The 25,768-nt window shown below is 38.0% G+C and overlaps 1 protein-coding gene across 16 annotated transcripts in view; it reads right to left on the reverse strand.

Moving 5' to 3' along the window:
- Positions 1–25,768, reverse strand: part of PUM2 (pumilio RNA binding family member 2) — a 77,741-nt gene that overhangs the window by 22,788 nt on the left and 29,185 nt on the right. For 13 of the 16 annotated variants that reach the window (XR_012586360.1, XR_012586359.1, XR_012586358.1 and 10 more), the window contains exons 2-11: positions 25,462–25,530; positions 18,734–18,839; positions 18,253–18,440; positions 17,380–17,552; positions 13,762–14,032; positions 13,395–13,488; positions 11,332–11,457; positions 10,018–10,157; positions 8,191–8,329; positions 894–1,037 (exon numbers count right to left, since the gene is read on the reverse strand). Coding sequence is in view for 13 of the 16 variants with exons in the window: in XM_074581934.1 (XP_074438035.1) it covers positions 894–1,037; positions 8,191–8,329; positions 10,018–10,157; positions 11,332–11,457; positions 13,395–13,488; positions 13,762–14,032; positions 17,380–17,552; positions 18,253–18,440; positions 18,734–18,839; positions 25,462–25,530 (1,450 nt within the window). In the remaining 3 variants the exon portion in view is untranslated. Of the gene's footprint in view, positions 1–893; positions 1,038–8,190; positions 8,330–10,017; positions 10,158–11,331; positions 11,458–13,394; positions 13,489–13,761; positions 14,033–17,379; positions 17,553–18,252; positions 18,441–18,733; positions 18,840–19,453; positions 19,691–25,461; positions 25,531–25,768 lie in introns of those variants that run through there. The other 3 variants (XM_074581931.1, XM_074581929.1, XM_074581941.1) reach the window with 2 other exon arrangements.

Below are 25,768 nucleotides of genomic sequence, written 5' to 3' on the forward strand. Positions count from 1 at the left end.
GGAAAAAAAAAAGACAGCATGCATTGTAGGCTAATCAAGGCCGTAGAACTGTTTATGTAATTGAGGGAATTTTCAGTGTAAACATATAAGACATTACTGTTTACTGCACTGTACTTCTATATCCAAACTTGCAATAGCAGAGTTGCAGCTAAGAGTCATTCAAAGACCTCTTCAGCTACTAATGTCAGAAGCGAGTTCTGCATAGAGAAAGAAGCTTACAGAATAACTCAAAATCTGATTTTCTGAACAGATTAATGTAATTAATCTGGTGTTCGTATTTTGGATTTTAATTTAACAAATGCATAAATACAGTGGTTCAGTAAAGTAGTACCAGACCTTATTACTGATAAAAAGAGAAAAAGGAAACTAGAGACTTTTGATATAACTAATTATCCTCTTGTGCTGTTCATTCTATAGTTTTTTCCTTGCCATACTTTTCAGGAGAAAATACTTTCCGGAGAAAAGCATAGCAAGGCCCCAGAGCACTCCATCATCTTCTGCCAGGCCGAAGCAATGAAATGATGCTTCTCAGAGGACACCATTTAGGAGATTGATGAGAAGTGCATGTTATATGCATGGGGAGACGAAAGGGGAAAATGTTCATATCTGACAAGCAACAACATTTGCAGAAAAATGCCTGTGTATGTATGGGGAGAGGACTGTAAATTTGAATTAAAAAAGGAAAACTACTTCTCTGAGAAACAGCAGTGTCTCTCAGAGAAAGGGAGGCAAGAGAATAAGACAGAGAGCATGGACGGTATATCCTTCACAACTCGAAAACGTCACAGATGCATACAAAACACATCAACAATATCAGATACTAATCAACCAACATTACGGTTCAGATTCAGTACAGAAGTGGAAGAAGCCTCCATGCAGGATCAAGTACTTACCTGCTTGTGCTGCTGCAGAACTGATGATAACAGGAGTCGAGGCCACCAGTCTGACTGGTGCTCCAAGGCCAGTTCTCGCTCCAGGGCCTACTACTAAGGCACCAGTCTGATCGTAATAGGCAGTGGGAGCTAGTACTTGATAGCCTACACAACGCAGAACACAGGAATTACTAGTACAGATAGTCAAGCATTTCTTCTCTCCTTGAAATATTCTGACAACAAACTACTAGGAGGCAAACAGCATTTCTGCCATATTGCCTTAGAACCTCAACTGGACATCAAAAAAACCCAACAGTGAACATTGTAAAACAGTGTGGCAAAATCTTATCTAAGAATGCTCTACATAATTTTTTAAGGCTAGAACAGCTACATTTAGTAGGCTAAAGCTGAATTTTATTTTCAAGGTTAACAAAGTAAGTTTGTAACACCATAGTGAAAAGGTACAGAACAACACAAGTGGCCACATTTGGATCATTATCGAATCAAATCATTCCAGCAATTTAAGGTATTCTACGTTTCTCCTGTACTCCTTTATACATGAAAAAGGTATTGAAATCCGCAATTAAAGGGCTGAACTAAATGCAACTCTGGCAATTCCATACATTGCCTAGCCACACTTAAAAAGTCCATCTAGAAAAACACCTTAAGAAAGGAATGCTCTATGTGCAGGAATACCTTGGACCAGTCAGTTTCACAGAAGAAGAAAAAAAAAAAAAGACTGTAATCCAAGTATAATTTAATTCAGCTGACAGTTAAAGAGTTGGACCTGGGGAGAAAAAGGAGGAGGGACTGAGAAAGGAGAAAAGCAAGCAGTAGGAAGGAAAACAGGATACAAGATATGAATGAAGGAAAGCAAGAGAGACAAAAAAGAGCAAAACAAAACCTGTTTAGGACAAGAGCAAGACAATTAATTTTAAAGCTCTGACATTTTATAATGAAGTAGAAGAACTGGAATAAGAATCCCTAAAATATGGAAGTCAATAGGATAATCTAAGAAAGGGTGCTGACAATGAAACAGTAACGCTGTCTAATTTTTAGGTTGACTACTCTTTATAAAGCAATAAAACAAAACCCAAGAGAATTTCAGTATTCCTCCCATGTTCAAATATATACTAATGCTATTAAGAAAAAAGCCAAGATTGCAAGAATCACACATCTATTTTTGTACGTGTAAGAATCAAGATTCTGCATACTATTTTAAGCCAGTTTCCATGTATGTTCAGAACTAGGTCTAGCAAGAGTTCTCTCTGAAATAAACATGGACCTGAACATAAAGACCTGGGCCTCTAATTCCAGGTGAGTACCTCAGTCACCAGGCTTCCAAGTCATGTTTTCTCCTCCTCAATTTCTAAAAGATCTTTTTAACCTTTTCTGCCTATACGCCTTGCTCCAAAACCAGATCTGGAAACACCATCTGCCTACTGGCCTGGTGGACACTTTCTCTCCCACTGAGAAAATCTGAAGATAGGAAAGAGACCCAGAACAGGAGAGTAGTGATGAAAATCCAGATCTTTAGGTTCAATTCACAGTTCTGGAGATGACTGCGCTACAGTGGTTATAAACACTCGTCATTACTACCATTCCAAACCTGTTTGTTCTCAATGCTCACTACTTGTTTTGCATCACAGGTGCATCTACCTCCTCCTTCCCACCAACAGCACAGGAAGACAGTTGTCCTCCACAGCGCTTGTCTGAAAGTTTGGCTAGTTAAAAAACAACAAAACCAGGTTTTTACAATTGAATTGGTTAGGAAACCTTCACTATAGGTGCCATTGCCTCTTCCACCTACAAAATTGTGCTGTCCTGCTCTACCACCTTCCCCACTAAGAAAGATCGCTGCATTCCCAATGTAGGGAGACGTGAGAGTGACTGCTGCCTCTTCTACTGTAGTTCTGTAGAGAACACAGCATAGAACGTTGGAAGATTAGTGACACAGCAGGAAAGCTCTTTAAAATACCACATACTTTCCTGCATACATTAACAATGTTTAATGAGTAGTACCTACATCACTTCTACTTTTGCTCATAGCATGATCAATTGATAATACCATGTTGGTCCTGTCATTTGTTACTGTCATATAAAACCCCTTTTTCAGAACTCAGAATTGGCTAGTAATTACCAGCATTTACTCTGTCCACCTACCCTCTCCTAACGTTCAAACCCACAGATAATGCTATAGCTGCATAAAAAAGGACTGATCATATATTTACACCCTGGTGCTCACCTGAAACGAATACACAGCATTTTATATGACTTCAGACCCACAATGTAAACAAGCCTATTTTCCAATGCAAAATACTTGGGGGAAAAAAAACCAAGCAAAAAGATAACTTACTAAGTATTGCATAAATTAAATTTACTGGGATTAATACTAATGCAGTTTAATACATTAATTTTAGAATTTCTATAATAATTGACTAGTATGACTGCTGAAGTGAAAAACGGAAGCAACTTGCACTTGCTCTTTGCATTACAAAATGCCTGGTTTCTCTTGATACTTCCTTGCCACTATCTTATCTGTGATGCTACCCCCAAACAGGTCATTTAAAATTAATTAATAATAATTAAATAAAAACTAGTAATAATCAGGTCATTAGCATCAAGATACCAGCCATCACAGAAGGTTCAAGCTATGCATGAGAACTGATGAGCGCTTCTATGTTCCTGATCTCTGAAACAAAGACATTCTGACCTGGAATATGAGGCCCCCCAGCTTTCTGCTCAAATCTACTAAAGGAAAGCAATGTAGGACTACTTGTGAAATTGCTGAGGCCTTGCTAAATGCACCTGCAGCCTAAAAGGTATAAAACTATTTGCTTTGACGTCAAAAATACGATTTCAGAGAGGCCATCTTAGATCAGATGAAACAATTAAAGAACAGCTCCCATAGCAAAACTGATGTCTTCTGCTTTGCCTTCCTTCAAACTTTGCAACCCACCCCAGGAAGATGAACACAAAGATAAAAATTATTTTCCAGCCTTCTCTCTTATCAAAGATAAGATGGTGACTTGCCAGATCATCTCCTCTCTAATTCCCTCTCTCCTCCTGTTTCAGTTTTCATTACCTCTCCCTCACATCATCATCTCCCTGTAGCTGTGCAATTAACCCTCCAAATTAACAACTATCAAAGCTCATTTCAGTGCCTTCACATTCAAGCTTACTGTGGTCTTCCACGGCAACCAAAAACCTAAAACATACTCTTTGCTTCCTAATCAGTTCCTAATCACACCTTTTATTTTAGAATTCAACTGCTCTATCCACACTTACTGTCTCCAGATCAGCGGGGAATATGAAAGTAAACAATCTGGTTTACCAGTACGGCGCTTTGCTGAAATGATTTCTAAATGTCTCCAAAGCCACAGACTCTGAAAACTTTCTGGATTCTTTTCACACAAACCTTAAATGTCCTTAAAGAATGAGAGGAAATCTGTTCTCTTGGCTCGTGCAGCCCATTCTTAGTGTTGCTTTTATCCATCCAGTAATTTCTTCAGTGTCTTTCACTGGATACTTCACACTCTCTTCTCACTTTTTTTTTTTTCGTATGTAATACCACAAAGTTCTGCCCAGATCTCCTACTCCCTTCCCTGTATGCAACTTCCCTCCCTGACGACATCCAAACGTATGTCAGAGTTTGTCACTTCTCTCTACTCAATTTAAGTTAACAGATACGACATGTCTTACTGCCAACTCAATTATCTGCCCCTTTTAACACCACCATCCTGACACCTCTCTCTCCCCCCCTCCACTCAGGAGCATAACCTGTAGGTCCCTGGAGAGTCCTCTCTCTCCCTGTGTAGAAAATTTACAGCTTCTCCCTTCTCATCGCTCCCAAAATCCAACTGTTTTCCTCTGCATACACATTTGAAAATTTATTCCGCTCATCTTTCACCTTTCCTCAAATGCTGCTGTCTTCCCTTCAGTCTCCCAAGCTCACCAAAACCTGAACCACTATAACCTTTTGTTTGTTCTGAGGAAGATACACACAGCCTTATCTCTGCGCTTCTCCTCTCACAAATAAAATTCAGAACTTACTATCCTAGCAGTGATTTATGCTTTCTACCAGCATTATAACCTTACCAATACTGTAACGCCCTGTATGTTTGCCACTATTAAATTTGACTTCTATTTCATACTACCTAGAGACACAGCTTACACGACACACTTCAAACTCCTTTACATAATGAAAAATGCAATGCTGATAGACAGAAATTGTTGGTTTTAATGTTTTATACGTGTTTTTCAGACAGATCAATTTATGTGCCCCACCGACATGCTAGATGCACCATTACAATCAGTGCTAACAGCTTCACTTGCGTGAAATTCAACAAAATTAAGTTGCATCTGATCCAACCAAAAGAGTCATTGAAGCCTCCGGAGGGACTGAGCTGACCTGCCGCTACATATTCTATTTTAGGGTAAGCGGAGCAGCTCTGCAGCCTCTGTACAGCAACTGCACCAGGGAGATCTCCACTGAGCACAATGGCTCCTTAGACAACCGAGGTCACATGCAGATTCCTGAATTTGGATGATTAAGCCAAGTCCAGCCATCCTCTATGACGAGGACTGTTTTTATTCATAGAAAAGAATGTATATTGACCACATTATGATGAAATTGGTAGTACTCTTTGACTTTGTCTTGCATATTTATTCAATCAGAAACTGTCTGGATTTTAAGAAATCTTGTTACTGAAAGACTTGCCAAATTAGGACTGGAAGAATTAAAAATCTAATCGCACAACTCCAATGCAAAATGTATTTCACTTCTGATGGTTTTAAATAACAACCCTAGTTTTTCTGAAAAGAGACTTAACAAAAACATAATGTGAGAAGCAACTTGGATTTCAGACACTTTCTCTTTGCACTTAGGATATGTGCCTTAAGTGCTACATGAATACACCTCCCTAAATAATTAATACAGAAATACTTGAAGTATCAAATTTGAAAAACAGAACAATCCCATAGGTGGGATAGCTCATTAATTTCATCCAACACGAAGGCTGTGGCAAGGAGAAAGCAGCTGAAACAATTTAAAGAGGAATATGGACAAGCTGAATATACTCCCATTTATTAGCTTGCAGTTGAAGCCAAACCACAAACACTATCCCTGTAAAAACATTCAAAAACTTGAAACTAAATTTGAACCTACACTTTTCTTGTAAAACATCGAAGTCCATTGAAACAAGAATTACACACATTTTCTGCTCATTTATTACATTGTATGTGTTGTTCAGTGGTTGCTACCTGGGATGCACTTAAATCACATTTTGGTACCTAGATGTAATTTAGTCACCTTGACTCAATTTTATAGAAAGTGAATTGTAAAATGCACCTCTGGAGCAAAACCCACTTTATCCTAAGCCAGGTAACTACAATAGAGGCAAATGGATGAAGACCAAAAGTTCCTATTTCAATTCACTAGCTAAAAAAAGTCTTAAGTATCTAGCTCAAATACAGACATACAAACCAGTATCATGATTTCCTTTTTAAGTGGCTTGTATTCGTTTCATTATTCTATATCCTTCTCCTTCACCTAAGAGGAGGAATCATCAGCGCTCCCTACGACTCAGTACAAAACCATCTTATGATGGCTGAGAAAATAAATGTCCTTTTTGTTTATATTTTGAGCCCCACTCCCTGTAATAGTATGGTCAGTAAGGTTGAAAGCCAGGTGCACACAAATCCTATTATAGAACAGTCTGAAATACGTGAATAAAGTTTTTCTCTGGCCATCCAAGCATGCAGCAGATGCGACAAAGAATCAACCTCCAATAGAAATGTAATAAAAAGCTTCCTGCCCTCACAGGAAACCTCTTGGGGCTTGTGCAGGAGGAAAAAAGTCTCCAAGTCCAATCTTCACAGGACAGGCTCTTGCATTTTGAAGTTTATGCATTTAACCACTCAGTATTACTTTCAATCACCCCTTGGAGAGGGAGCCTTTTTGTGGGTTTTAAGAATTACCCTTGAATTATTTAAGATGGATACTTTTCTGTTTTGAAAATAATGCTCTTTTTTACATCCTCCTGTAATGAAGCCACAAATTTGGGCTGGGTCTCGGGTGTTGATTGACTCAAGCTGAACATCACAGGCTTTTTACAAGGCACAGACCACTCCACAGTCTTAGAGCTCCATGTCCAAAGCAAGAAGTAATAAGTAACTATAAACAAGTAAGCACACACACATGCCAGAACACACAAAAAAGGTATAGCTAAGCCCTTTTGCAAAGATGCTCATAACACCTCTGATATGTCTCTCTTTGCAGGCCTTCTCCACTGCTTTGGTGAGGCACAGAGATACCACTTGGCAGGTGCTGTGAAAGCACACTTTGCTGATTCATCATTTTAGGTGAAAGAGAAAGATCCTAAAAGGTGAAGATACTACTGCACGAGAAGAAATAAAAATGGCAGTTATAAAACAAAACAGATAAGAAAATCACAAGTGCCAGTCTGTTCTGCAGCTAGAGGCGTAAAATCTCATGGTGTGAGGCCAAGCACACAATGCAGTCCCGGAGAATCCAGCAACAAACTCTGACTTCTACAGGCTGCAAGGCATTTCACAGCCGCGCTGACAGAGGACAGAACCTGTACACGTCAAATGCATGTGCAGCTGAGATCAACTTTATCCAACTTTCATCCTGAAGAACGAGCAACTAAACTTAAATTGTTCTCGCTCAGGTAACTGCACCAAACACTTAAAAGTGATGCCCAACTTCAAGCTAACACATTGTGCATTTATGACACATACACTGAAACTCAGAATAACCATTCCCTGGATAAGTCACAAGCTGTGCATGCTAAAAGGATCTCAGGCTCCAAGCTTTGGAGTGCTTCCACTTCAAGCATGTTGTGATCTTCAGAGGTGATTAAACAGTAATTTTCTTTTAAATTTTCTGATTTTGGATTCTGAACTCTAGACTTCATTATTATACACCACAAGTAAAAAATTACTTCAAAAAGACAAATTAATACTTCCAGTTGCATCAGAGGAACCATTCAGACAACTCATGACCTTTTAAGACAGCACGTAGTTCTTTCATTATACATGAAATTATCCTGCAAAAATCTACAGTATTCCTTGTAACAACAAAAACAGAGAAAATGCTCCAAATCAAAAATGCTAGGAACTTCTTGTGCTTTAAGAATCCCGTGCCAATATTTTAATCCACCCGAACAACATAAAACTATATAAAACTCAATTCTAAGCAGCTTATCATAAACATAGCAGGATTTCGATAGTTAATCTAATAACACCAGTATTTTAACTTGCAGTGATTCTCTTAATCCACTGACAACGTACGTACCTGGCATGCCCGTAGCAAGACCCTGACCAAAAGCCAAAGCTGGATTTGCTGCTGCAGCTGCTGCAAGTGACTCTGCCTGCTGCCCCTGTTGCCCCTGATTGGGAGTAAGTGGGCGCTGAGTTGCTCCAGCACGCAGAACCTGGGAAAGACCAATACAACACCCTCTCCTTAAAAGGTAAGAAAGCAAGTCCATTACATGCTAAAAAAGGTCTAGGACAGTTGGTTTGAATATCTGATGCCACTTAGCTCTGAACTTCATTGTGGGAATACTTCACCTTATTGATTTCACAGATAGATACATACAAAGAATAAAAGGCATAAGCTATTTTACTGACAAGCGTGACAGTAAAATATCCGCCCTGCTCTGGGCAGCAGAACTCATGTATGTTCCGTCGATAGTAATGAGTATAAAGTGAGCAAGAAAATCTGCAGGAGTGATACATTTATGATCTGCATTATTTATTACCTGAACACCTGTCATTCCCTGATAAATACATTTGTTTACACTATGTTCAGGCAATTGAATGGTGTAAGGCTGGATACTTTAGAGCTTGTAGTAACCTGTCTAAATAATTAACATTACACTGCCAACAGTGCTGTAAAAAATGCACCCACTATGTTTTAAGAATTCACATAACACTCTATCACCATGCAACACAGGCTTGTTTTATTGTGTTCTGACAGCGTATCACTGGGAATCTGATTGAAAAGCAATCTAAATTCTTGCAACTACTCTATTCCTCTTGGTTAAAACAATCTTTTCCAGATCGAAAATAAGAGGGGAAATACAATTTACAGTATATCCCCACAAAGTATCTTCCATGTTATTTGCATAAATTGGATATTAATTTTGTAGAGAAAGCAAAAAAAACACCGGAGAACAACTATCAGCAGGAGGAAAGAGCCACCTGAACATTAAAGCAGTGATGAAGCTACTCTGGAACTTCCCAGTAATTCAAAGTCACTTCCCATCCTAAATTTATAAGAATAGCATTGAAATTGACAATGTTGGTAATAAAAAAAAAATAAAATAAAATATTTACATTCATTCAAGCATAAGATTACTATAAGATCTAGGTTTTTCCTTTGTGGAAAAAGGCCATTTGCTTACACTCAAAGATCATACAATGGTTTTAAAAATCCATCCAGATTTTTAAAGTTACTTAAGAAATGGGTATTTCAGTAAGTTCTTGTAACAATTGCTTACTCTTGATTTACCCAGGCAAAAATAACATATGGCACACTGTGATGTTGCAATACAATTATTCCATCACAGAAAAATATGCAGGGCAATCCGTCTTCCCCATGAAGCAACAAAACTACTGATAACCACCTTTATTTCCCTACTTTTTAAAGAGACGAAGAAAAATGTGTAACATTTTATTTTTCAGTTAATTAATAAAAACGTGGATCAATTTTTTTTCCCAAGCTTAAAAGAAAAAAATATGCTCTTAAAACTACTACAACATCTCTCTTTTCATCCCCTTATGTTAGCTTTCCAGATTAGTTTTCTACTCTACATTAATTTCTGAATAACTGTTCAGGCAGCATTATCTAGACATAATTAGGATTAAAGGAACTATTTTTTAATTTTTTTTATTTCAAAAACTGTGACTGCAAAATAAGCTAGATGTTTTGCATGCAGTAAATAAATTTTTAAAAACAACGATAATCAGTAATGTAAGGAAATTGACCATTTTTAATACTCATTTATTATTTGATGCAACACATCCGAATTACGTAAAATTTTCTGGAAGCTGATCCTTACATAAGGAAAATGTCACGGTAAGGCTTTAAATGCACATCTCCTTTTTATGAAGAACGTACCGGTTGCTGTCCCTGTTGTGCCTGTGAAGCTGCTTGCTGATTTGCTGTGGTATTTGCTGCTGCAGCTTGCTGCTGAAATAAATTCGCTGGATACACCCCCCATGGAACACCATAATACTGAGGCGGAACCACAGCAGGACCTAAAACCAGAAAACACGATTATTCCATCTATTGCAGCTAGTTAAAAATAATTGTTTCTATTGTTTTTAGCATCCCTCATTGATCTATCTTCTAAATGTCAAAATGGAAATCAGTACTAAGAAGAAATGAATTACCATGTTAGCCAAAATGATAAAGGAACACAAATGGGTTAATTTAAAAGACCTGCATCACACCATACCTTCTCTTTGAAAAAAAAAAAAAAAAAAATACCCTTGTGAGACTCAGGTGACAAAGAAAATACTTTAAGTAATCAAAGCTTATATACCAAAGAACACTCAAAATCAGTTTCCATGGTTGGAAAAAAGATCATTTCAGAACATTGCAGAATGAACACAATTAACTCTCCTGAGAGTGATACACTGAGACTCTGATTATCTATTATTCCTCCTTTCTGTATGCTTCCTTTGCTTATAAACACCTCTGCCTCCCCTGCCTACTACGTCACACTCTTCAGAGTGGGCACGCTTACTTCTTTAAGTCTATTGATAAAGAACCCATAGAAGAACAAGCTCTCTATATCATTGAATCGTACACATAATGCGATATGTATACATGTATTTTAGTTCTTCCTACTGCCTTTCCTGAGAAACCACCAACTGGAGATGCAAGGTTTTTTTTTCCAAAATGTTATGCTCAGGTCTGAACACTAGCTGGGACTTGAATACTCAGTAGTGTTGTTTCACAGGGATATCTATTAACTTTTAAAGAGATCTTCCTGGGCTTGGGGTTTATCTGTTGTCTGGGCCTTTTAGGACGCTGGAGACCATCTTTATAATGAGTAAGCCTGGAATTAGAGAACTAATGCACCAAGTAAAAACATACAAGGAAAGACTAGCTGTCTCATCTTTTGAAAATAATACACACTACTAATGTCAGATCAAACCTTATTATGAATAAATAATTTTTGGAACAGAAGAAACCGAATTACTGCATATAAAAAGCCAGTGGAAAGAAATACTCAGAATCCATATATAAGAGAAACTGAATCCCTTTACATTTTAGTGAAAAATTTTCAAAACCACAATATTAATTTTCCTACAAGTCCCTCCTTCCTAGAAATACTTTTACAGGAATAAACAGGATGGATTTCAGCTTTTTTCTAATTTAATTCAGTAAAATTATCAAGACAGACACTAGAAAGTGTTCAGTTACCTGCTAGGGTAGCTGCTGCAGCTAATCCAGCTGCAGTGTATGGGTCAGTACCTGGAGGAGCAGCACTGATAATGTATGGGTTTGGCACAAAAGCAGCTGGAGCCAAGCCTGCTGAGAATACGCCTGCTACAGTAATAAACAGAGTTTAATTATAGCTAACACACTTAGCAAGCATCATCATATTCAAACCAATCAAATCATAAAGCATATCTGTTAAAATCAGAACTGCTTGTACTTTGGAAGTTTTAAGAGCAGATACACCATTACAGAAATTAACACTTCTATGTCTTCTCACCAGTCCTTTCTTACTAATCCCAAGGCTTTGTTTTGCTGGATCTACAAACCCCAAGGAAATTTATCGCATACGTATCTACCCACCCTTAAATAGAAGGGATTATTCAAAGTGGAATTTATCTTGCCCAACTTTAACTATCTGGAAGTTACACTAGTCTCACAACTAAATCTGTATCAGACAAATCATCTAGTGTCTGAAGTGAACTGGCCAGAGAGAATGAATCACCTGCTAGAGATACAAATCTCTTTTCACTACCAACAGGAAAAAAAATCTGACCAGCTAGTTTAAATCAGACACCTGGCTTTTAAACAGTCAGTTATGAGGTGCTAATCTTACTTTCAAGAAGCCAAATTTGATATAAGGATTGTAATGGAAGGAGACAAACTAAGCAACTCAGCCATCAAATGAAGCATCACTACCCAGAGTTTTCCCTGTCTGTCAGATTCACAGACTTTCTCCAACACCGAGGCAGCAGCTAGTCCAGCAAGCACGGCACGTCAAACTACGCTCCTCCTTCCAAATAGGAGGCTTCTTGCTAAATTTCTATTAATACGGATATCAGAAGAGGCTGCATTTCAAAGGGGCAAGATACAGCTGACTGCTGAGTCGGCACTTTATACAGAGCAGGGGCTCCTCAGCACTTTAGAAGTCAAAGACAGGCAGACGACAGGACTCGCGGACCCACAAACATCTCAATCTGCCACACTCCCAGCTCCGAGACTGTATGAGTCAGCCACGTAACACTAAAGAGCTGCCAGTTTTAAACCCCAGGCTGCTGATCCCTGTCTGAACAGACCTCAATCTAGCTAAACAAGCCGGTGGGAAAACTTAACTGTCACTGTATCACAGGAGAACATGGACACAACCCTTCGGAGATGCTGTTTCCTCTTTCTCTCTGCCCTTCTGATCCTGAGAACTCTCTTTCCCCTCACAGAGGAAGGAGAGAGGTGCACACACCTCAACAGCCGGCTGGTGAGAGAGGGAACGGCAGGGGGAATCTTTAAACCTGCTCTACGGTGTCAGAATGTGAGAAGCAGCCTTCCTTAAATAAGGAATTGCTTCCATGTGCGCTCCAACCTCCCTCACCCCAAGCGTACAGCTTCCCCATAGCAGCAGATAAAACTGTTGTCACTGAACTACAGCCTCCTCGTTGATTTGCCAGCACACTAAGAGCTTTATGCATTTAATTAATTCACTGAATTACTTTAAAGGGATGGAAAAAAATGCTTACTAAAGAATAATTCCATCACAAAGAAAGGTACCCACAAGAATAAAGAGCTATTTGTTTAAAAGGTGTCACTGACAAGGAAGAATGAATTAATCAACACAGACGTTTGATTTCAAAATCCTACCATAAAACCATTTCAAAGTAGATTATCAAAAATACTACCAATAATAGAATAGTAGAATTGAAAATTTTTGTTATTTTAGTAAATACAGTGTTTCTATGACTACTTACAGCAGAAAAGGTTTTTTACTTTTTCTCCCATCAAAATTCAACTACTGTGCTACACAAGCAAAAATAAATCATATTTCTTTGTATAACACAGGTCAAAGTAGGCAAAAATTCACACAACAGAAAACTTTCTCTAAGGACAGGACAGCGTTATGCAGTCATTCTGAGCAGTTTTCAGGAGAACCATTAGAAGGGGCCAATCGATCAGTATCTATTTGAATTAGAATACCATGGGAAAAAAGGCAAGGATGGAACCAAAGTAACACACCCACTTTTGCCAGAGATTTTTGCTGTACTTTACAAAAACCTCACCTATGTGCGGCTGCTGAGCTGCAGCCAGTGCGTATTGCTGCTGCTGGGCTGCTGTTAACTGTTGAACAGTCAGAGCATTAGTCCTCTGGAAAAGCTATTGGAAAAGAAAAAAAGATGCATTTCAGTTTTCGAAAGTCAGGGCTATAAAATACTGGGATTTACTCAGACAAAAAAAGATTTTAACCAAAAATTCTATCCTAAGAAGTTACTAAAGTAGAAAATTACGCACCAGTATTCTTCTAGATTAAATAGACATTTATTTGCCTTTGAGTAAGTCACAGTCAAAACAAAATTAAATGCATTATATGCTTAAATGACTGATTATCAAAGAGGATCAATTTGGCACGTTTTCAAGTCCAGTACTAACCTGCTGCTGAGAATTGTAGTCAAAGAGTCCTACAGTAGCTCCTGAAGAGTCCATTTGTACCTGATTGCCAGGATAGTCAAACTGCAGAGAATCAAGACCAACTTGTTCCATGGCATCTAGATTCTGATTTTCTGGATTTGAAAATTCTTCTACCAGAGGCTTGTGGGCGGTAGGATTGGGAAGTGGACCTAATCCTTCTGTGGTGCTGGGATTGGGGCCCAAGCGTTCAGCTACTTCTGTTGGGGAGGCTTGTCGACTTCCAGGGGTACGACTGTTCAGAAGAAATTTAAGATAGACTCTTCAGTCTTAAATAAAGCTGTCCACGGATAGACTAGAGTATTTCTATTTTAAAAGGATCTCGGAACTCAGAGACTTTACAAAAGGAAGTGACAGACTGATTTTAACAATTTTAATCAGCATGCATTGATGGCTCAAAATAAAGGACACATTTCATTTCAAAGCATAATTTTATTTGTTTTTTAAACCTTAAGACTATACAGCTCTTTAAATCACTGAGAGAAACAAACTAATCTTTGAGGCTGTCTTGAACGAAATGGAGAGAACTGTTGTCACCTGTAACTTTTGGGATGGCTCTTTACTGCATTTTGGAAGCGACAGGAATTATTAGACAGCGTACCAGAGAATTTAAAAATAAAAAAAAAGGAGAGGAAATAGCTAAGTGCATCTCAAGCAAGGAAAGGGACAACAGAACCTTAATTGGAAGAGACAAACACACAATACAGCAAGTTATCTTTCACATCTCAAAGGCAAACAATACATTTTTTGCCTTAAGTAAAATGGACTAGCAACTGCCTTATTTAGCATTTGACTGCAACACTTAATTTCCTACACTACTCATGTAATAGACTACACTACACCACATGATTGGTCAGGGGGAAAAAAGTGTTCCTAGTATAATTCCGTTGATTCCATCTCAGTTTCTGTAAGAATATATGTATAGCCTGTTGTTCCAGAAGAAAGTCTTTAGGATAGAGCAAAACATAGGTGTTTGATTTCTGATGACAGTAAGACAGAGATATGGAGCTAGAAATCATTTACTGTGCCAAACCCCTGAAAGTTCAGTTTCCAAATATAAAGGTCTGGTGGCAATTCAGATGTAGATACCTAGACTTACGCATCTTTGGGTGCACTAATTGTTTAAATTTCCATCAGAGGGGATGAAGTCCTAGTCAATACCATTGGCAGAGCCTAGACAGCGACTCAACTGACCAGTCACTAGGTGTTTACTTTGTGGTAAAAGCTGAATTGTTCTCTCATCTCTACTGGTTGTATTGGCTGCATCCTGGCTGACTACAGGGGAATCTCTGTGCACCTATTAACACCTACAGGCAACACCTGAAGTGAGACATCAACAGATTCACAGCCTAAACAGATTTGCAACCCTAAATTTGGTTAGATTTTGGGTACTTTGATCTGGAGTGATATCCCACGTTCTGTGTCAGGCCACATTGTTGAGAGTACCAATTTTTACTGGCAAAAATCTAAGTCAGCTACTCAGGAGTGCGTGAGGAACCTACGATCCCTTAACATTATCGAGTTGGCAGAACTCAATAATTATATATTGTTTCTCAGGAAACATACAACTTCCAGTTAAGCTTGCTTTATTTGTGAAAAGTAAGCTCAAAGACAAAATACCGTCTTGCAAGATGAAACTACATTTATTCCAGCAGCACGCTGCCAGACCAGTATGGTGTACTGCTAATTCTAGAACAGTGACACAACCTTAGTACTACCTGTTCTCCTCCCTCTTCAGGGCTCAGAAGCTGAAGTATTTGTTTCCTCACTGAAGCACAAGATTAATGCAAAGAAATCTGCCAGCACTTATGTATCTGCTGATATCAACTCTAAAGACTGCATAGCAAGAAAGCAGTCTTTTAGTGAGTTTATTCAACAATACTGTATGGTCTATTACTTCAGACAAAATACTTCAGAGATACAGCAGTTACACTAGTTTTTTTGTAATGTAACAACCAACCTCATGATGATCATCTGTAACATACCGGCTACCACCTAAATATCCTAGCTAGCTACCATGTCTTGCTCAACATACAAAACTTTTTTGTTGTTTTTTGAAACCACGTAATATTCCTTGTTCTTCCCAAGTGGCATACAGTATCAACAAAGCAAAGAACAAAGGGAAAAAAGGCAGTTATTTCAGTACATATTTTAGTTTTAAAAAAAAAAAAAAGCTGCAAGTACAATAAAAATATGAGGAGGAGGACAGGACAAAGTTTCTTTGTTTACCTAATACAGGTTGCTCCTTATATTGGTGCTGTTCTGTTGCTATAGTTAAAGTTGTGTCAATCCTTCAATTATAAACCTCTGTTTGGAGGGCTTTACACCACCACTTTATATGGCCCATTTAAATTAGATGGCCTTAGTTTTTTATTTTTGAGATGTTTACTGGCTTTGGATGCTTTTTTGCACTTGTGTATTTTTAAATAATTTCTCTATTTAAATAGTACAAAAGGTACTTTGCAAGCAACTATTTCAAAACTGAAATAGATACTGGTAAAGAAAACCAGGACAATTTTATTATTTTTTTTTTTCACACATGATATTGATGGTAACTTTGTTTATAGTGCATATTGCAGCATGCATCCGAAAGGAGCTAATCTGAGCTCTCCAATACGCTTGGTATTATATTCTTTCCAATACTACGTCTTGAAAAATAGACTTGAAGAATCCCTCCTTAGCCTCAGGTAAATACATTTTTTAAAGGGTAGGAAATACTTACGTATGGGATTCAAACATGCATTTTAATATACTTGTTCAATTATGAACTAATGAAATCACAACTATTCGGTCATGTTCATCACATTAATACAAATTTATGAGCAGCACTCTAGTTAGCAGATCTTATTAATTCTTCTGTATGACAGTTACAAATGCATCACAGTCATCTAAAAACAAAAATTAGTCCTTTAAAAATACCCAATTTAAAATGCAGTTTAGTATTTGGAAAAAAAACCAGGCTGGCTGTGCTGTCATATAGGAGTTCAGTTCAAAAGCTCGAGCTTGGTCCAATTTTTTTTTTCCCCCCTAAGAAAACAACCAAACCACAACATCATTCTACACTGTGAAGAGGTGACATTTAACTATGTGAACAGGGAAATACGTTGTTTCTCTTTAGTCAAATAGATGGTTTCTATAAAGACTTTTGCGGGGAAATAACTGTGTTAAGACTGTGGTATCCACTAGAAAAACTAAAAGGAAAATTAAAATTCTGTAGGACTTGCTCTCTACAAACAACAACCAGATGCAAAAGTTAGAGTATTAAAAAGAAGCAGAGAGAGAAAGGAATTTAGTTTGAAATTAGAAGGGTTAAAGTTTTCATCCCTCTTTAATTCACCACATTTTGAAGGTACCCATTTACTTTGAATAATTACTATAATAACATGAATTTGTCTCATGAGAAGTGAACACACACATTAATGACATCCTAAGAAACATGTGGCACAGTGGGAAAAGGGAGGACGTGGGGTAGGAAGAATCAGTCTGCAGCTGGGTAATGTTTAAAGCTGACACACAAACCAGAACTGTAATAATGCCCTTAAGAGACATGCTCGTCTTCTTGAGAAACAGTTAAAAGCTTACTTAAAATCTTTGCAATCGGCATCCATTCCATTTGGCAAACCTCTGCCATTTATTTTAGTAACATCCTCATCATCTCCTTGTTTAAGATCTCTGTTTTTGTCCTCCTCAAATGGAGAAGCCTTGCCTTTCTGATCTCCTTTCTCAGGTCCATCTGTTTCAGCATCTCTAGTGCCCTGAGGAAAAAGAATCTGTTTGATTCTGAATATTGAACAGAACACAATAGGAGCACCACAAGGTGACCTAATTCCTCACTACAGTGCACGTAAACAATACAAACAGTTTGTTTTCAATGAAATTGCATTTGGTGGGTAACTTGGTCATCAAGTTTCAACCACATGCAATTAATAACTGCCAAAATGTGAAAAGGAATGCCAAGATTTATAATGGAAGAGCTAACTCAACCTTAACTATAGCGGTGCTGTTAAAGCAGTAACACTTTGAATTAGATAAAGTTTATTTTATACAGTTAAAGCATCTAGTACAGAACAAACCCATATGGAAACACGGAATAAGAAGATCTAGAATAAAGCCCACCACACATTTTGAATTAAACTATTTGCAATCTTTTTCCTACCTTTATTTAAAGGGTTTTTTTGGTTTTGTTTTTTTTGTTTGTTTGTTTGTTTTTTGTTTTTTTTTGGTTTTTTTTTGTTTTTTTTTTTTTAAAAGACAGCTATTTAGTCAAGATTCCCAAACCACTTCCCTCTTCTGCCCCCTCCAACCAAGGAAGACAGACAGATAGCAACTACACGCTTCCTTCTAAAGAGAAGAGTTAAAAAAGGAAAATGGACAAATAGAGTAGAAAATATAACCACATAAGACAGTAAGACCGTAACAGGCAACTAGGCAAGCTTAACACACTGCATTACTTACAAAAGCTCCTTTCCTAAACCGGGAATCCAATTTATCAGCTGGAGAGGAACTTAACACATATTCTACCATGCTCACTCCAAGGCCACCACTTTCTGATCGTGGAGACAATACAGCATTTACTTCACTGTTTCCATGAAAACCCTGTCCAGGCTTTCTCTGTACCATAATAGGTTGGGACATAGAATGGTCTGTTAAAAACAAATAAATAAATAAAACTATTGTATTTTTTAAAATACGACTTGCAATATTTTTGCGTTTCAATACAGAGGCAGTATTAAACAAGACCAAAATTAAATTAAATAAAAAACACCAAATCCTAGTTTCAAAAAGTGTAGTTGGCACACAACCACCAATGCAGTATACATTTTCACAAGTGAAGGAAAATAAAATTTAATATACAATTAAAATGATATTAATTTATTTTGAAATAACTTTTAACAAACATGACTGATTTTTCAATACATATACATCCATCACTTACGAGGAGTTCCCCATGCAGTCTCTCTCCACTCATCACCAAGGAATATCCCTTTTTGTCCATCTTTTGCTGAATCATCAGGTTCCCAAAACTTTTTGGCAGGTAAAAGCTGTTCCAAAAGAGAAGATGTTTTTATTTAAAATATGCCTATAAATGGCCAAAGAAAAAAAGCAATACTATTAAGAGGATATGCAAGTAGTTCATTTTAGATACCCAATGCAGCTTTACATAAGGAAGCGCGCGTTGTGCTGTGGAATAATTATAAACACTTAAAAGTTACATTCTGTTACTGAAGCTGATGCTGTATAAAGAAATCGCTCAAATGACCACAATGAGACTGAGATTCTGAAGTTATGAGGGAGACATACAGAATATAGAAGCAGCTGTGAAAAAAGCTCATCAAATTAGAATCATAGAACAGAATCACAGAATAGAATAGCTTGGGTTGGAAGAAACTTCTAAAGGCCACCTAAGTCCAGCCCCCCTGTAGTGAGCAGGGACATCTTCAACTAGATCAGGTTGCTCAGAGCCCCATCCAACCTGACCTCGAATGTTGCCAGGGATGGGGCATCGACCACCTCTCTGGGCAACTGTGTCAGTGTTTCGCTCCCCTCACTGTAAAAAATTTTTTCCTTCTATCTAGTCTGAATCTTCCCGCTTTTAGTTTAAAACCATTACTCGTTGTCCTATCGCTACAGGCCCTGCTAAAAAGTCTGTCCCCACCTTTCCTGTAGGCCAGCCGCAATAAGGTCTCCCCGGAGCCTTCTCTTCTCCACGCTGAACAACCCCAACTCTCAGCCTGTCCTCATAGCAGAGGTGCTCCAGCCCTCTGATCATCTTCGTTGCCTCCTCTGGACCCGCTCCAACAGGTCCATGTCTTTCCTGTGCTGAGGGCTCCAGAGTTGGACACAGGACTCCAGCTGGGGTCTCACCAGTGCGGAGTAGAGGGGCCGAATCACCTCCCTCGACCTGCTGGCCACACTGCTTTTCACGCAACCTGGGATGTGGTTGGCTTTCTGGGCTGCGAGCACATTGTCAACTCATGTCCAGCTTTTCATCCACCAGCACCCCCAAGTCCTTCTCAGCAGGGCTGCTCTCAATGCCTTCATCCCCCAGCCTGTATTGATACCAGGGGCTGCCCCAACCCAGGTGCAGGACCTTGCACTTGGCCTCATGAGGTTCACATGGGCCCACTTCTCCAGCCTGTCCAGGTCCCTCTGGATGGCATACTGTCCCTCAGACATGCCAACCACACCACTCATGTTGGTGTCATCTGCAAGCTTCCCAAGGGTGCACTCGATCCTACTGTCTATGTCACTGATGAAGATATTAAACAGTACTGGTACCAATATGGAACCAGTAATTAATTAAAATTGATCCCTGCATTAAACCAAGTCAATACCCTCAGAAACTTTAACTAACACTGCCTTCTTTCCATGTTGGCTCAAAAGCTTGGCCTTTAACTAATACTATCATAAGCAGAAACAGCAGCAGTTCACTGTCAAGTTCTTTTCACTTCGAAATGCATCATGTTCCAAATTTTAGAAAGCGACTAACACACGTGGTGGCAAGTCAGTTCCTTTAGACCATGGGGATCTGCTGGTTATAAATCTGTGACATTCATATTCGAAGTTCCACATAACAATGATTTCATTTAGCTGTATGATTTCTTTTTTCCATTACTACTTCTAAAGTAGAGCATTTCAAGTTAGATGTGACTTCTACTGTCTTCGAGGACCAAAGATTTAGTACGACATGACAGAAGCACTGCACAAACAAAAATATCTCAAATGTCAGCATTCTTTCTACTTTTATTTTACTATTTTTACTTTATTCCTCTAACTTTTCCCATTGGTAGCAGTACAACTGCCAAACTCTGCATATCAAGTTTTCTCTTGAATATGTAATCAAAAAAATGTATTCTCAGAGCATATATTACATACTTTAAAAGGTCCATCAACTGAAACTACAGTGAAAACAGCTCGCAAAAAAAAAAAAATAGGGAAGATCTCAGAAGATAGCATTGTAATCCATCGAACTTTGCAAAATGTAGTGTTCAATTCAAAATTTCAATTTTTAATAATTTGGAAAAAACCACATGTAATCTCATAAAGCTCTCTTTGCAATAAATGAGTACATTCCGGACTTCTGATTCTCCTGTTACTTAAGTGACTAAAAAACGCTTTTGAACTTCACAGCTGCTTAGTATGACTAAGCCACAATGACCCTTGATGAAACTACTAACAAGAGTAGTTTTTTCATGTATTTCTTAATGTAGCATTGAAAGAGTTCATAAAAACAGTTTAAAGAGGAGGATAAGATTGCCATTACCAGGCCACAACATTAACACTGGAACAGAGGTGACAAGAGCTCCTCTGGAGTAACTTAAGGACTGACTGAAGTTTTTCTATGCTGCGCATAGCTCTTACCAGAAACAAAGTATTTTGACTAGCTAATCTGATGAAATCCCTGGGTTCCTCACACAAATTCATTATCACAAAAGGACTCAGGGTGGAGGATGATAAACAGCCAAAGCTCAACAAAACTGTAAGAGACTATTATGCTTGCAAGAGCGTTACACTGTTATGACCTGCCCCGATAGAGATGCCCACTTTCTCAATGCATGGCAGAGTCATCACCAGGTGTCAACCAAACATACTTCGGAAGCACCAGGATATTACATTTTTACCCTGAATTTAAGGGATCAAGTTAGTCATTCAGAGGACAGGGAAACAGACTAATGGAATCTTACAGCTGTGGTTCAAACAAAACCAAAAAGTTACACATTTCAGGTCATCCTATGCAGTCTGCTCACTCTCTTCAGCTTTATATTGTAACAAGTTTGCAACACTACCTATTTTTCATTTTGTCAGTTACCGGTAGAACAGAAAGCAAGCATTTCATCATACCTATGAAACCTTGGTTTTGAGAAAGAGAATCACATTTTATTTTAAATGCAGTCTAAGACAAGTTCAACTGCGTCCAGCTGACATGAGAGCTATGAGAAATACAGAAGTGAAGGTGTCACAACCTATCACAACTATGTCAGTATAAAACAGATAAAAGTTAATATCTTGGGTGTCCTAAAACAAGCATCACCTTAAAGTATGCTTACCGTGAAATTAGAAAACTCCACTATTAGACAGGCGTTCAGACAACATAATGTTAAGAACAACATGCAAATTTAGAGCAGAATATGCTGCAATACTGGTTTTGGTTTCAAAACTCATTCACAGGATTTCTACCAGAGGAAAAAACCTGCCCGCTGGTAGAACGCAGCAATAAACCTCACTGCAAAGGCAGAGGTGTTTTGGGGGGATTTTGTTGTCGTTTGTGAGGCATTTTTTAGGTTTCCTTTAGTTTGTTGGTTTTGTGGGTATTTTAACTACATACTTTCAAATACCAAACAGATATACTCAACTGATTGCAATCTTCACATACTCTGGTACACAAAGAACACAGAATATCTTTAACACAAAACATAACGCATCACCTGTACCTCAAGAGCCTCAATTTAAACTATCCTGTTGCAGATCGAACAGATTTGCAGAAAATTTTCTGTTAAAATCTCTGCGCAACAAAGTCCCTCAAATATTGAAATAAATTGAACTCTTAAGTTTACGATTTTGCACAGCCCTGAGGGCCTGTGATTTAGATTTATTATTTACTTATTTTTGATAGATGTTGTACATGACATACACTATGCTCTTTTTAAAGGGATGTTTTAGCTACTGGGTTGACATATAAATGAGCAGCGTTAGCAGCTGTCAACTATTTCATTGTGGAACTAAAGAGTACTTTTCAGAAAAACAAAACAAGTGTGTTTCTCTTTAACAGACAAGAAAAAAAACCGATCAGTTCTACTGAAAAATCAAGTTAATCTAAATCAACTTAATCAAGAAGTTGTCATCACAAATTAATACAAACAGCTAAAATCACTGTACTTTACCATTTGATAACATGCATTTTGGTCAATATTTCCTGCATTTAATCCAATAAAAAAGAAACTTTACAAAGATACATCCAATCCTAATTCAAAATAATGGAAAGAGATTGCCATATTTCTTACTAAGCTCTTCCAACTGTATGATAAAAAGTCTCTTTTTTAGTATCAGTACTGATCCCTGTTATCATCTGCCAGATGAACAAAGCCCTTTTCTATGCACAGATAATAACCAATTATGCTAAAGCTGCCTCTTAACCAGCTCTCTGATAAGTAACTGCACAGTCTCGATTACTGGGTCTTGAATTAAGGATTTTTTTATTTATTTAAGATCAGAAATCATTCCTACAGAGCTGTCTGCAATTTCTCTGAATGAAGTTTTGACACCAGAAATGAATACGTTGTCCTTAAAATGGAATTTGTGTATGCTTTGATGCTGTAAGTTTCTATAGGAACAGACACCATCAAAAAAATATTTAGTTTTATATTCTGTTTGGCAATTAATTTTATGTATCCCTGTATTAGGTCACACTAAAGGTCCTGAAGCCCGCTATGTTGGCCCCAGAATAGCAAACAACAGATGCCTAGAGAAGAGAAGCAGCACCATGTGTCAGTACTTCTTCAGAATATTATCATGACCTTAAGGGTCATGATAGCTTTTGGGAGCCAGAGCCAGAAGCATCATCTGTGTTTAAACCAATCTAACAGCTAAAATTTTAAGAGACATTTAGAGAAAGACGCCTGCAATACAGCAGATCTCCTGCTAATAAAGCTTCAGTCTGTTTCTTTACAGAATAAATTAACAAAGAATTGCAAGGCAGAAACAGATCAAGGAAACCGTACATCTGGCCCGTGTTACGCTGTGCTATTCCCGATACGGATTGATACCAGGCTCCATCTGAACGCAGCTCAGATGGATAGCTTAACAGAAGGATTTCCAGTACACATTATTTCCAAAATGCATTATGGTACAATGAAAACAGATTTCATACTATATTCCTTTACATTGGAACATGGAAGAGATACTTGCTTGATGATTCACAAACAGATTTTAGTAATGATGTGAAAAGTAAGACTTAACAGCCTCCTAATGTCAAGTATTGATTCCCAGTCAGGAAAAAAAGAAGACCAAGAAGGACTAGAATTAAGAACAAGAAATTAATTTCAGTTCAGAGAAAAATCTATCCAGACAGAGAAAAAGAGGAAGAGAACTTCCCAATAGCTAGAAGCAGATCACTTGACATGACCTCTCTTCCACACCTTTCAAAGTAGACAGTGAGCAGCATGCAAGAGCGTACAGCTACCAATTCTAGCTTACAAGGGTATTTATGAAGACATTTCCTTTAATATTTTGGAAGGTTAAAATCAAAAAGAAGGTTAAAACAGCCATGGAATCTATTCCAGAACTACTGTATTGTTATGCAATACATTAAGAAAATTACTGAGTAACTCCACCTAGCTATGTGAACCAGTCATATGTAACTTGATTTAATTCCCAAGCATTTGTGCCATCTTTCACTTCTACTGCTTTCAATCTTTCAGAGTACTTCATGGGTGGCAAAAGAACAAATACCAATATAAATTTCACCCATCCACCCTATCGTGCTCTTGGTACCATCGCAGATACCTTACTAACACCTTTACCTTTCAAAAAGGAGCTTTAAGAGCTGAGGGGGTAGGGGGAAGCAAGTACATACAATGTGGCTACTCAGCTTTCAAAAGAACAGGGCTTCATCTACTACTGCTTTTTCAAATAGGAGATCGTTCAAGAAAGTCAACATGGAACCCTGGATGAAGCAAAAATTGCTGAAAAGCCAACTGATTGGTTAAATGCTTCATCAAAGTGAAAAAAATCAAGTAAGAATAGCCAGGTGTCATGCCCAGAAACATTCAGCAACTAGAGCATGGCATTTGTTTTTCATCAGTGAGTTATTGTTTCTGTAAAGATCATGGTCCCATCATCACTTTCAAAAAGTTGAGCTGAAATATTCTCACCGGTTCAATTATCAACTGAACTGGGTAAATACCCAGCAAGACAAAAGGATCAGTATTTGAAATCTTAGTTCAACGTGAATTTATTTCATTACCATATCCTGTCAGGGCAAGTAACTCTAATGCATGTTGATTACTTTCTAAACAGTTCAGGGAAGTGCTTTTGAAGGTGCCAAGTCATCTTTCGTGATGTTAATCCCCCCTCCCCAAAGTACACTGACTTAAAAAAATCCCAAACCGATTGAAAAAGTCCTTCTTCCCTCTAGTTAAATTATACAACAGCACTCTTCACCTTGGTCGAAATCTTCTTTTAAGGAGTAATTACCAGTAAAAAAAAAAAAAAAATAAAAAGTAAATTACCACACGTTTCTGCCAGGGTATGCCAGTGTCACTTTTTCTGGAGCCAAAGCTTTTTCAGATCCCAGTCTCCTTGCCTTCTCAGAGGCAGTAAGCAATTCTTCGAAGCTTTCACTAGCTTAGACACAATGACACTGAAAATACGCCCCATTTCATAGAATTCCACCAACTTTCAAACAAATTACCCCATCACTTTCCCAAAAGTATCAGTCATCTAGTAAGACTGACATAGTAACACAGTAGATCCAGTCAACCATCAGCCCAGTGTCCTTGCAAAGCACTTGGTTTACTTTCATCTTAGACCAAAAACCTTCAGTTGCCTGAAAAATCAATTTGGTCTTAAGAGAAGCTTTTTGCTTCATGTTGTAATATTTAAGACTTCTTAAATTGTATCAACGTTTCCAAATCACCAAGCGGATTTTCAGCCCTCAATAATTACCTCTCCCATTCCCCGAGATTCTAGGGCAAGAGCTTGAAACTCATGATTCATCTCATCCACAGATCGAACCTGTAGGGGGAAAAACAAAAGAGCGATCCATTAGTCAAATGTATTTTCAAAAGTTGAGTTTGTCAGAAATGTTGTGGAGTATTACAACTGAAAGCACACACAAAATTTGCTACTCAATCTAGACTGAACACGAGTTTAGATTTCATGAACAGATACAGTTAGTGACCAATTTAATGAACAATGCTAATATCATAACATGCAAGAAATTCCAAGAGACTTAAAAATTTTAACCTTCATA

The sequence above is a fragment of the Larus michahellis genome, chromosome 3 (genome assembly GCF_964199755.1).
Source record: "Larus michahellis chromosome 3, bLarMic1.1, whole genome shotgun sequence".
In the NCBI taxonomy this organism is placed as follows: Eukaryota; Metazoa; Chordata; class Aves; order Charadriiformes; family Laridae; genus Larus; species Larus michahellis.